The following is a 13,995-nucleotide window of genomic DNA, read 5'->3' on the forward strand; positions in this document are numbered from 1 at the left end:
CAGCATTACTCGCTATGATCGGTAGTTTCAGAGACGCCGAGTTCCACCGAAGAACACCGCCGATGGTGAATCACAGGATAATCTTGTAACAGTGAGATTATCACGGTATGTTTCCGTGGCGTCGAACTTAAGAATCGTGGTTATCGTCGAGGAACAGAAAATCGCAAAAAGATTTTGAAAGAAAACACGGCGTGTATCGTGCACGCGTCGTGTATGGCATGACAGATTTCTCGGTTGTAATCGTTCTTATCGTCTTAGGCGCATCATTTTCATTCCGATCTCGATGCAAATGATATCGGAAAATCCCGCGGCGTTTTGTGCTCTCCTCGGTTCTGGTATCTTTCGTTTCCGATAAAGGCCGGCCCGATAAGGAAACAATAAGTAAAAATGCCGCGCGCACGCGAAGGGAACGTAGTCGCGCGCGGCACAACCCTGATTCCGTAGTGGATTCACACACGCGTCGCGTGGGCGGGGTGGGGAGGGGGGACGCAGCCGAGTATCGGCGACACGAGCCGATTCATCCCCACTCGAATCTCGGCCGATCTCTCCGGCAAAGAGTCGAGGAAACTGGAGGGGCGGCGTTGGTAGGGATAACATCTGCTCTTAGCGTGATTGCCGTGTATTGATGTGGCTTTACGGCGCGCGGCGGCCTACGGACAACAAAGTAAGCTGACGGTCGTTAATGTTCCTGCTACGCGAAACTCGAGGCCGTCGGAATATTGCGCTGCACCTACCCGTTCGACTTGCTCGCCGCGTTCCAACCGAGATTCGCCGTGTTAGAAACGCGGCGTAGTCTGTTTTTCGAAAGACGTATTTTCCGGACGATAACTGCGACGACGATGCTACTAGCTCTTACTCTGTTTCACAACACAACCGACCGAATTATCGCTCGTTTAGCACGGATTCGTACGGAAATGTGAATATATTTATACGTTCTTCTCGCAATGCTTTTTATACTTTATAAAGCTTTAAAAAACCATAGTTATAAAAACAACGCAACACTTGTCGTTGCGTAACTTATCGGCGCCAAGAAAAACTGTGTTGTAATTAATTCGCACTCGGACATAATAGTACGTGGCAACGTTGATACATTTTCTTAACGCGGATCGAAAAGAACCCGATCGATTATACGATCGGCTTCGAAATTCGCGCAGTCCCGTTCCGCCAAGCTTGGGATCGCTTCGTGTGGAATTCGTGATTCGGAGAAAGTGACGGGCAACCGTTGTCGCTAATTTCTCGCATATACGTGTTTTACCGAATCGTCGCGGAAGCCCGCGCGAGTGTCGCGAACAGAAAATTGCTAGAAATTTCATCAGTTTTTTGTCCACTGATTTTTGTCAACCTGTTGCATGCATCGCCTGCGATATATTTACGGATCGTTCCTTTTTTTTTACAATGCGATGATACGCACGTTTAATTTTTTGTTATCGACTATCGAACAACATCTATAAAACAGCTAATCTATTTGTTATATTGATCGATAGTATGCTCATCTTCTGACGTGCTTTATCGTCGTGGCAGCACCAATAAATATCGTTCTTCTCGTAAAATAGTAGCAAGGAAGTAGTAGTAAGGAAAATCGGTGAAACACACAGCGTACATTCGTTTAATCACCACTTGCGGCTCGTAAACTTAGTAAATGCGTCATCAAGTCGATTCGATTTTACGTAAGACACGCGGTGTGTAGCGCTTGTGCGTCGCACCCGAGAGCTCTTGTACACCCAGGCTGTGATTGCGTGACAATATAAATCCTTCCCGGCGCGTCACAATGGCGATAACTATTTTTCTTTCGTCCGTTGAATATGAAAATGAGCGTCGTCGTTCGTCGAGAGGCATCGAGGGAGGGTAACCCGAGGGAAACGGTGACTCCATCTACGTATTCCCGATCGCCGTGAGTCCTATTCGAGCACATTAGCATATTGAAATGTTTGCTGCGCGCGCGCGCGCGCGGCGCGTACGGAATAGGTATTAGGTTTCCCTAACAATGGGAGGACGCGAACCCAGTCGCTGTTAAGTGGCCACGGAATCGGAAACAAAAGCGAGGAATGACTCCCTTTTTCCGGTTTATTTTAAGAAGCGCACCGCCGCCGCGCGGCTCGAGGAATCGTCGGCGGGGCTTTCGCGTTCGCCCCGGAGATAAGATGTCGCTGTCGTCGTCGTAGCGGCATTGTCGCGATGCTTCCCGCGATACTTGTAACGGTCGTTCACAGAGAGACAAAGCGTTCTAAATACGAACCACTTTTTTTTGTCCTCCCCGATTCCTCCGTCTTCGTCCATCGCGACTCGCCAGAGAAAGTCGACCAGCCGAATGGTCACGGCCTATTTAACGATTGCCCCGTACAATTTCATCGTTTCTGTGTACACTTCGTGTCCCTGGAGCCCGAAAGAAATCGGACAGATTGCGACGGGTCAGACATGATAAACGTGACGTCGATAGAAAATTAAAGAAAATGTATTTCTTTTTTTTTTAATTCTTCTCGGATCGTCGACATAACTGGCCGACAGCTGTACCGAAATTTTACATGTAACTGGAAGTAAATAATTCAAGAAATCGGACAGATTGCGACGGGTCAGACATGACAACGTGACGTCGATAGAAAATTAAAGAAAATGTATTTTTCTTTTTTTTTTGAATTCTTGTCGGATCGTCGAGATAACTGGCCGACAGCTGTACCGAAATTTTACGTACTACTAGAAGTAAATAATTCAAGAAAATTATTTTAAATCTTATCGTCGAACCTCGTCTGAAACGCGTTCGGATTAAATCGGGAACATTATCAGATAGGGGTGGGTTACCGGCAGCGGGCGGGTTCGTTCCACGAAAGAGATTCTCGCTCATTTCATTATTCGTGTGGAGTAAAAGTACTCGCGTCGGCGCAATTAACGAGCTACGAGAAATCCTTAACGGAGTTCCGCGCGTACGTATTTATGCATACACGCGCGCGCGGTACCTGTTCACTGTCTCGTCGAAGGGTAACCGAAACTCCGTGCGGCATTCGAGCAGAACTGAAACGGTATTTATTCACCGTCGTAAATAAGCTTTTAGATCAAACTTCTGGTTCCCAAAAAAAAATTTCGAATTTTCAAACTATAACTCGACGTAAATTCATAGAGTTCGTGGGCACGAGTTTCAACGACTCCGCGAAGATGTAAAAGTGATTCCGGGTTACATTGAAAGCACGCGACGTGGAGGGGGCACGAAGCGAGCGGGACACGTCCCGAAAGGATAATACGAATTTTAATCGGACTCTCTCGCGTCTTTCCCTTTGCTCGGCACGGAAGGAAAAAGTGACAGTGTTTTCTGCGGCTCGGGCCAAGCTGGTCTCGCTAAATGTTTCGCGCGCGACAACCAGTCAGAACAAACGGTGTGCCTGCTGCGTGTGGACTCTCCGTCTTGCGCGCCATGGTGGGGGACCGGTGAGGGGCGCATGCGCGTCGCGCGCGGCACTGCACACACGGCCACTCGTGACGTCACGCGACGCCCGATAACACTTTTGTTGTCGTCGGGGCTATCGTTGTACGTGCGCCGCGATTACGCGTGACGCACAGATCAGTTCGAGACACCGAGCGCGTCTCACACGGACTGGCTCGCGGCGACGCACATCCATTGAAATTTCTCTCGAGTGCTGGCGACAACGAGATCGTTCTTCTCCGCCTTGTTGTGTGTGCTCTATCTCTCTCTCTCTTTCTCTCTCTCTGTGTGAACTCTGTGAACAGTTAATCCGCCGATGGTGAACAGTTCTCTCTGGCACTTTGTTTTTCCGACCGCATCGCGCCAAGGAATGTGGAAAGTGTAACGACGCGTGTACGATACGGTTTTCCATAGTTCGAAAGTGAGTTCCTCTATTTGACGATTTGCGCGGTGTCGTTACGAGAATATCTATGCATTCTCTCTCTCTCTCTCCCTCTCTTACTCTCTTTCACTTTCCCTCCGCGTTGTGACATTTCGTCGTCGAATGTACCTGTTGTTCCCGAGCGCATTTTAACAGCGATACATATTATTCCGTGTAATTCTTGCAGCGACTCCGCGTCGCTGCTATATTATTGGATTGTCCTTGGGAAGTGGAACGACCACGCTCTCGCAATAAATGTAACCTCTAACCATATCTGCACCAATAAAAACAGCGATTTGTATCTTGAACGAGGAAATTCGTCGAGCTAAAGAACTAGCTTTGGATTACGTTTATATATATATATATATGTATATACATACATGGATCCTTTATTCACGACGTGATATCCCCGAAAGCATTTTTTTTCTTTTTTTTTTTATAAAGTCGATGGCGAACCGTTGATTTTTGCACGGTCGATAAAGCAGTACAATGAAAATTCGGTAACCTGTTAACTGAACCGTTCACGTTTAATTCCCGGCATTTTTGAAAATATCGAAAAGTTGAAAAAACGATCGGTGTATTCGCGCGCAAACCAGCTGTAGAACAGAACGGCACGGCCGATAATAAAACACAATGCTTGTAAACGAGCCGAAACGGGAGATAAATATCGCGAGTTAAGCGATAGAGGAGCGGATCGAACGAACGAACGCACACAAGGCCGCGTTCGCCGTATGTGTTTATTTAGAAGCGTGTAAAAGTGCTCGCTCGCCGATTTCTTTTTATCCGCGCATTCCTTTCAAGGCCCCTGCAGGGAACGGACGGGCGGCAACGGTTCGACCTGGTCGTCCCCCATGCACCGACCGCTTTCTACTTCGAACGGTTCAATATGGTGGCCTTTCGAAGCGTTTTCCTTACCTTGCGTCTTACCTCGAACCGATATCGATAGGCTCTCGGTACGCGCGACGCATTAATAAGTACGTTTCGCAAATTGTACGACGACGAACGGGGCACGCTCGGGCTAAATGTATTTCGCTTTTCCCGTAGATTGGAAACATTACTTTCTCGCCAACCCGATATCGTACACTTGAATCGGAAATATCGATCCGGTTCGATAATTTCCTCGGCGCGCGCGAGAATCGCAGGAGTTCGAAGAGATGTACAGGGTGTCCCGAAAATGTTTCGCAGTCCGAAAGTGGCGGGTTCCTCGGGTCATTCGAAGCAACTTTTTCCTTTGCGAAAATTTTCTCCGAGGCACCGTTGACGAGTTATTAACGAAAAACGGTGACCAATGAGAGGCGAGCTCGGCTGGCGCGAGGCGACCGAGCCAATGAGCGGAACCGGGCTTCGCGTGCTGGTCGGCCTGGCCGCCGCGCGTCAACCGTACTCGATTCTTATTGGTCACTGTTCTTTCGTTGATAACTCGTTAACGGTGCCTCGGAGAAAATTTCTGTAAAGGAAGAAGTTGTTTCAAATGATCCGAGAAACCCGCCATTTCCTAATTGCGAGACATTTTTCGGACACCCTGTAGAGACAAAAAGCGCGCGCCGACTCGGAAATTGGTACCGCGCTCGAAAGCGAACAGCGATCCCTCAAACGGTCAAGTATTTCTGTGTTTTGAAACGACAGGTTTAAACGAATCTAATTCCGGCCGAGGTCAAAGCTTCGTTTAATTGCCAGACACTGCTCCGCTACGGCGTGTGTGATGTAAGATTAGATGTAACGGCATCGCATAGTGACGTGTACAGTTTTAAGAGCGGTCCTCTCGTGCGAACAGTATCGGGCGATATCCACGGAAGCTGTGGAAGCCTTTCGTTTATCGGTCGGTGAATTTTTTTGAAGAGCACTTCGAAACTTATCTTCGCCGATTGTGGGCTAGATAAGCGTGGAAATTGCGCAGCTCGAATTTCGGTAGATCGATTTGCCTCGGGTATTATCGAATAATACCTTAAGCTTGGTATATCAATTCCTTAAATTGAACGAGTCCCGATCCGGCTCTCGAGTTGTTACAACGATGTACGAGCAGCAATCTACATGCATATCTAATCTTCGTTCTTCTGTTACATGAACAATGTCAACTGTATCGACAGTTAAGTTGTTTCGAATAACTGTATCGGATAAAAATGACGCGCGGCAGCGAGTCAGTTAGGGCGGGTGGTGGGGGAAAGGGAGAAGGTTCGGTACGCGAGGAAACAGGGAAGCCGTGTAGATGTGTAAATATATATCCTACGCGCGAGCAAGCTTACGGGAAACGGGTGGGGAGAGGACGACGCGCACGAGTCAGCGACTCCAAAGCAGAGACTGTACAGGTTAGGTAACGCGTATCCATGGCAGTTTTTTCTTCTCGCGGAGAAAGTTAGCTTAGGCACGCTTGGAGCGTAAAATCGTCTCTCGGTTCACCATGGTTCTTCTCCATTCTCCGTAACCGCGAAATTAAGTAGAACCGTCGAATTAAAGCAGACGGATCTCTCTCCGTGTAGATTTGACCGCATTATGGTAGCCGTACGCCCTATTCGTATCGGTTCTATCCCCCTCTCGCACTCCCTCCTACATTCTCGTGAGGAGACGTCTCAGTAAAATTGCTCCGCCGACGGATCTTATTCTTGTCATTTCGATTTTTCGTAGTCCATAGAAAATAGAGCCGGTACTGGGATTCGTCGGGACGATAACTATTTCACGCGCGCTCTGTAAAAAATAATAGCGGTCGTCGTGACATCAATTAACGGTTGGATATCGACGCTCGAACACCGAGCCATCTCGTATCGATTAAAGTTCAGCACCGATACGCAGCAAATGATTTAGCAACAAGTGTCACGCGACACTCGGTACGTCGATTCTTTCGACGCGATTAATGTAGCGCGCGGCGGCCATCTTGTTGCTGCCGGCCAAACGTGTCGGCGCCGCCATCTGTCGGCCGACGGAACAAACTCGTGTGTTCTCCGCGCGTCACGTATTTCTGTCCCGCGAACGTGACTCAACCGATCATTCGTCGAAATCATTTTCCGAGAGATTCATGCTCTTCCCGTTAAATGTTAATTGTTACGTACGAAATCGTGGACGTGACTCAGTTCAAGGAAAGAACACAGGGGGAGGGGAAGAGATAAAACTGCTAGTCCCGTTGAAATCTGATTCTCTATCGACGTCGACTCTTAACCTATAATAGCCTATGTTAATCGCAACGATTCGGTCGAGATCTTCCTCCCTTTTTAACGGGAGTCTCGGTTTGCATACTTTCTACGCGTACCACGTTAGCCTTCCTTCGCTCGATTATTCCGCCGAACAACATAATTCCATGCCATTTCCATGATCAGCCGTGGAAAGAACGTCCCGGGACGGAGCGTCCGTTACCCGGAACGACTACGCGACCGCCAATAGAAGTGTAGGAAAACCGAGGACGTTCTCCGCGAACTTTACGATTTTTTACTCGAAACCAAACGTTGTTCTAGAAATTATGATTTATAGGTTAGGAAGTGACTTCGTGAAACGTCCACCGTTTCACGGACGACGACGGATGGGTGCGTAAATAGAGATTAGTACGAGCGGAAAATACCTTGACTGGATTCTTTCGAACGAACATCTGAAACTCTCTTTCTTTCTCGTTGGAAACACACTAGGAAGCTCGCGTCGCACGGGAATTCCGTTTGCTCCCGTGCGTGCAAAAAGCGGTCTCTATAAATAGTGCATTACGCAGTCTGTTAATCGGTCACGCATGCTCCAAGCCTGCGGGAACATTGACATCCTGTCAATTCGCCGGGAAAAACACGTTTCGCGTCTCCGTCGTGTTTCAATATCAACGGGCACGAATTGTTTTTATCGCGGACGAGCCGACGCGATTTATTGGCCGATCAAATTACGTGCAAAATGAACCGAACGAGGGAACCAGGGGAGAGTCGTTTATATCGTGATATCGTACTCGTTTTCCCTGATCTATCTCTACCGTCCCTGTCGCGTATCCGCATCGATACGACATCCACCTTGCGTCCCGCGATTGTTCCGAAAATATATTCATACGTAAGATAAACATTATCGAACGAAACAGGAAAAGATAAAATAATATATATAATATAAATAATATAATAATATAAATAATATATATAAACAATAAAATAAATAATAATATAATAAACAAAGTCGTGCATGGAGAGTTAACTCGTATGGTTGTCCTGTTAACAGGTTAAAGACAAAGCACGTTTCCGGACGAGAATCGGTCGTTTCGTACCGATTTAGGGGGTGGGGGGGAGGCGGCGCGGTGTGTTCGAGGAGAGGAATCGTTCGTCGCGGAACGACGGAAGCTCGTATTCGGGTCATCGTCGCGACAATAGCGGAAAAGAATACCATGATCTGGCTCTCATAATCGGCGCAGCGCGCGCGCGCCATGTAAACACGTAAATTCGTGCTCGCGTACCGCTAACCTTCCTCGTATGGTCGCCACGGCGCGTTACAGTAGTCTTCTCTCGGCGATACCGTTACGCAAACATTTTTCTTTTTCCCATCGCGTTGCGCTTTAACAGAAACAAAAGTAGAGTCGATCGAACGCCGCCAATACGAAATTTTTCATTGAAAAATTTATATATTAAAAAATTTACACATTTTATATATTTTAAATATAAAATTTATATATTTTAAATTTACATATTGCTTCCGTTTACAAATTATTATACTATATTTATACTCGCGTTTTCTCGTTTCAGACGCTAAGATGAGATTAGAAGAGGATCTAGTTATACGCAGGAGCCGACCTACGATGATTTCCGCCAAATATCGTGCGAGAGAGGAGCGTCGACGTCTTCTGAAGATCTCCGCCGGGAAGTTGAGGAGGATCGAGGACCCGGAAGCGAGCCTCTGCAGATCTGTGCTTATCAACAACGCCGTGAGACGGTTGCAACGCGAGAACAGGGACGAGAAGACGAGGAACTACGGGCTTCCGGTGGTCCCGTATCTGAACGACTCCACCAAAGAGAACAATGTTTCGAGCAACCTTATCGTCGGCGTGACGGACGACGACACCACCTCCAGAAAAAGGTACGTCCTCGGTCGTTTTCTACAAAAACTCGACCAAGGATTTAAATCGCTGTACGAACGTTGCTACTCGTTCCGCACGATTTCGGGGGGTGGGAGGGGATTTCCATATTTTCAACATAGTCCTCGTAACGGGAGAGTCGCGTAACATCAATAGGATCCACCGAGTGGCGGAAGAAGAACGCTAGGATCTTAATGGGTTCGTTTTACATAATGTAGATTACGCAAGAAAGCAAACGGAGAAACGCGGGGGTAGGGCGCGCGCGCGCGCCCGTAGCGTAATGTCTTAGAAGAGGGGGAGAGGGAGGGGGGCTGTCGAGTGGCAACTTTCGAGAGACACGATCAGCGATCGTGTAGAAACTGTTGTGGATTCGTGATCTAATCGTGATTGGTTTCCGCAGATTGAGCGACGACACGAGGAACGACGGGCTCGGGCCGAAGCGGCAGAGGCACGACGACCTCGACCTCCAGGACGACGTGTTCAGCGACTTCTACATCCTGCCGCCGACACCTCGGCTGTTGTCCCACATCGACGAGGTCCAGGAGCCGGAGAACCCGCACCACCACCACCTGGTCTACCCGGAGGATCGTTTGGGCGGCATCGACGTTCGATCGTCGACGACGATGATCAGCACCAGCACGGCGAACACGACGACCAACAGCAGCAGTAACAGCAACAACAACAACAGCAACAACCCCACCACCGGCACCACCACCACGAGTAGTTGCTGCAGCTCCGCGATGTTCCCCAGCGAGCTGGACGACTCTGCCGCGCAGTTGAACAGCGTGGTCGCGAGATCCGGCGACGTGGGCATGATGGAGGCGTCCGACGTCGTTGACCCCGACCGGATCTGCGACTTCGCCAGGTTCGCGGACTCCGCGAAGAGCCTGGAGGAGCGTCTGGTCGAGCTACAGTCGCTGGACGAGCATTTCGACCTGGCGAAATTCGAGAGAAACAACAACCAGAGCTGCGGCAGGGCCTTCCACGACATCCAAACGTTCCACAGTCTAGTGCCGGGTCTGGAAACTTAGAAGGGAGCCTCGTGCCTTGAGCACCACCCTGCTATCGTCGATCACGACTACGCGGGCAGACGGTTTCGCGGCACACACGAGGACACACGGCGAGGATGAACCTGGACTATGGAGGGTGAAGATGAGAAGAAAGAGAGGCGGCTGGCTGGCCGGTCGATCGTTCGGCTATAGGCCGGCGATCGAGCGGCCGAATTGGCTTCGCGGACACCGTCGTCTCTCGTCGAGGATGTATTTGGTACCGAAGACTCGGAAGAGGACTCTTCTCTCTGGTCGGTTGTATCCTGGCGAGCGATCTCGGGAAAACAGCCGTGTGCCGAACAGTTTTCTCGCGCATCCCGGGACCGGAAATAGAATCCTGAACGACGCGGTCGCCAGACGACGGGGATCAAATCCATAGAAATTTTTATCGGCTCCTCGGTCGTAACGCATGGCAATCGTTCTATGAAAGACGCGAAGGAGTATTATAGATTTATACGGGCCGGGCATTAACGGTTAAGCCTCGAGCAAACAGCAACGATCGGTGCCAGAGTCGTTCGGCGGAGGAGCGTCGCGTTTACCTCATGCTGTCCCACGGATTTCATTCTGACGTCGCGCGATCGCGTCTGTTTTATATAGATAAGAAATGTTAGAGAAGAAATACGGTGTTCTCTTGTCGCATGCTGTACGAATCGCGTTTCTCTTTGTGGTATCGTCGACCCTGATGGAAACGTACGGGCGAAGACGCGCAGAAAGTGAACGTGCAACCGGAGGATACTATTGTAGAACGCTTTTCGCATAGCCTCGACGAGGTCCCTTCGTCGTTAGCCAGATCTATCGAGGTACCGCTCTAGAGTTCGATTCGGTATTTCGTGGTGTATACGTACACGCGCACACACATACACACAGGATTTGAACGCCGAAAGTTGTACGTACGATCGTCGGTACCAAAATGTCCTGAAATACGCATAGGCATCCTGCATATATATGTATACAGTGCACACGTTGTATGTATATATATATGTGATTTGTATATATTCAAGTACGTTTGTAAGAGCACGTTAATTGATAATATTATAGGTGAATTTGTAGTGGAATTTCTTCGATGGACAATTACGCGAAGTGCAACAGACGAGAAATGCCGCGAACGACGGAACGCGTTTCTCGCGCCTCTGTAAAAATGCCTTTAGAGTAGCATCGTGAGTTAAACAAATAATAATAATAATGTGGTGGTGTGCGATGAAATCGAACGAATTCACTGTACCCTGCGATAATGCTACGGTGGGCCTTAATTGTTGCGCAACGTTCTTCGGTTATACCTATTAATGATATTTCGTCTCGCGTTGTCGCCTTCTCGTTCCGCCGACAATAACGAGGGGGCCATCCTCGCAGTCCTTCAACGACAAATCTAAACTGCTTCTCGAGCGTTCTGTCGAAGAACCTTTTTAAATCGGATTCGGATTCGGTTCGGTTGGATTGGCTATATATATACGCAATATCGCATCGTCAATAGCAGAACTGTCAAACGATACGGCGCGGCTCGGTAAACGGGTTGGATCATAAATAGATAAAAAAGATATAAGAGAAATATGTTCGAACATGAGAAACAATGAACAGTCGTCTAGCTAGAAATGGTAACTGAGAATTTGTACAATAAGTTAAGATTTTATTCGCATGACTGGAACTTACAGGTTTTTTTAAGAAAGGGGTGGAGGAACGCGTTTATGATTCAACCCTATATTTGCAAGTAGGCTTCGAGCGAGTTGTTAATTTGGATTTGGGTTCGTGTTTAATCATTCCACGCTGATCGGAATGGATAAGAATAATTGCGAGAGGATTGACGAGAACGGTACAGCCGAGCGTTCGTTTTCACTAGTTACAAATTTTTTTGTTCGCTTTGTCAAAGTGTATGTTCCATTTCGATACGTCAAACGACTTACTACGGTCTCACGACCGCGCGTAACGCGGAATTTTGTTAACTCAACTCTCCCCCCTGTCCCCCACAAGCTAAGAATGTCGCAATAAGTTTTGTAAAATTTTGTTACGATGAAAACGATACACGCGACCGTGTAATATTAATTTGTACACATTGTTCTTGTACATAGATAATGTATTGTTCGAAAGATACATATATAGATAAGCTCGATTGATAAAAAATGGTGTATCTTCGCGTGAACTCTGCAGACACTATATGGTGCAATACTTTGTACATCCGGTTGGCCAACCGGTGAGAATCCGCGAATCAATTTTAAACATGAATCCTGTTGTCGGGTACAGTTTTTTTTTCGAGGAATCGGGGGATCGAGATTTCCAAGAAGATTCTCCACGGAGAAGATACTGCCCTAAAAAAAGAATGTTTGTCATTAATTCGTGGACCAAGTCGGTTATATTTCACGTTGATCCATTTTTTAAGAATGGCTCCGGCACGAGCGAGGCTACGGAACAGACTTAACATCGTAAAAAGATTTTGTGATCGGCGACAACGATTTTGGAGAAAAATACCTTGGTTTATCATTAATTTTCTTTTACAATGGAATTATCCAGAACCAACATTGTCTCTCTCTCTCTCCAATCGCGTTTCGATTTGTCTTATTATCCGATGAATGAAATTGAAAAAAATGTGTGTTTAGAATTACGATCATATCGTAATAATATTAGCGTGTAATATTCTCGCGATTTCGCTTGAATAATTACCATCGAGAGTATGGTACTCACTTTTACACTTTGATAAGGATACAAAAAAAAATAGGGTTATAGAACCCTCAGGCTCGCGTGACACAAAAATACATCGGATGTTAGATCTATTCTTAGCTTCGCCCCGTGCCGTTTCCATCTAACTTATCCCTCTTTCCCGTACCGTTCACAAAAGTGCTAAAAAGGAATTGGATGTTCGACGACGCGTTGTTTTCCACAGCCTTTTATTTTACGTTTTCGTTCGAAAGTGATCTTTCGTATGCCCCCTTACCTTCTTCTTTAACCTTCCTCGACTCGCAACCAGATTCTTTTCCATATCTTCATCCCCTCTGGTAACGAGAAATCGGTCGCCGAATCACGGGCGACGCCCTCTGTGCACGCACGGCACAACTAGCACCTAAAGGGTCACCGCGAATCTGTTTCCGTTACACGTGATCGTATCGGTGAAAATCGAAGCATTGTCAAAACTTTTACAAAATCCCGTGAGAGCTGCTGGAAAAGAAGTAACTGTAATAAAGCAAACGGTGATAAAGAGACTGCGGGTGTTTATGCGAATTTACAATTTTTATAAATAAATTTACAAAGCTGTTGATTGGACGATTTGTCGACAGAATTTGATAGGACCGTTGAACCGATAGTCCCTCGGTAAATAAATAAATAAATAAATAAATAAAACGAAGCTGTAGAGCTGAGCGAACCGATCGAACAACCGGTTTAACAAAACAAGAATAATCCACGGATCAAAGAAATTCTCTATTCAGATCAATAAAGATCCGCAGTCTGCGATATATACATATGCATAAACGTGAAAATAATGCAAAAAAAAATCCAATCTTCCTTTCGAACGTTCGAACCGCAGTTCGAGGGGGATGTTTCGTGTCTCAGCTCGATGCACGATTGTCTGCGATATCGGTAGAATCGAGATCTCGAATCTCGTGGTTCGACGCGACATTGTCACACACTGTAAATAGCTGCCTTAGCCACCCGTGTAAGAGTAATCAACTATGTATAAAGTTTCATACATTGTTTAGGTTTTTAGTACTAGTTATCCGAGATCAGTTACCAATTATACGAACAATTTGCGAATAAACTGCAAAAATATAACGCCGTGTCGTTCTTTTCCCGCCTTTTTCTTCTGCGAGCGCGCGTTCTAACCTGTGAATCCAGATGACATCTCGATCTTGCAGGTAGGTATAGCAAAGACAATAATAATGTCGAAATCCGTTACGGACGATCAGCCAACTCGTTCATCATAGTGAACGCGTTAAACACCGAGGAAGCATCATCGTCGCGAAGTAAGTACAGTAATGTCTCTCTAATTGACGTCCAGATTGACCGCAAAAATGGACAATTTGGGAAGAATAGATACGATTATTCGAGTCTTGCAATTGTTGAAAATCGGTAACTATAAAAACGAGTCGCAAGGCTCGAATAATCGTATCTC

At 47.1% G+C, this 13,995-nt stretch overlaps 1 protein-coding gene across 5 annotated transcripts in view; it reads left to right on the forward strand.

The window, feature by feature from the left end:
- LOC117229797 (uncharacterized) overlaps window positions 1–13,655 on the forward strand; it is a 128,067-nt gene extending 114,412 nt beyond the window's left edge. For 2 of the 5 annotated variants that reach the window (XM_033486599.2, XM_076518965.1), the window contains exons 2-3: window positions 8,522–8,852; window positions 9,251–13,655. In XM_033486599.2, the coding sequence (XP_033342490.1) occupies window positions 8,522–8,852; window positions 9,251–9,881 (962 nt within the window). In that variant the 3' untranslated portion in view covers window positions 9,882–13,655. Of the gene's footprint in view, window positions 1–3,475; window positions 3,834–6,024; window positions 6,140–7,326; window positions 7,346–8,521; window positions 8,853–9,250 lie in introns of those variants that run through there. The other 3 variants (XM_033486600.2, XM_076518963.1, XM_076518964.1) reach the window with 3 other exon arrangements.
- Window positions 13,656–13,995: the final 340 nt, after the last annotated feature.

This window comes from Megalopta genalis, chromosome 2 (assembly GCF_051020955.1).
Source record: "Megalopta genalis isolate 19385.01 chromosome 2, iyMegGena1_principal, whole genome shotgun sequence".
In the NCBI taxonomy this organism is placed as follows: Eukaryota; Metazoa; Arthropoda; class Insecta; order Hymenoptera; family Halictidae; genus Megalopta; species Megalopta genalis.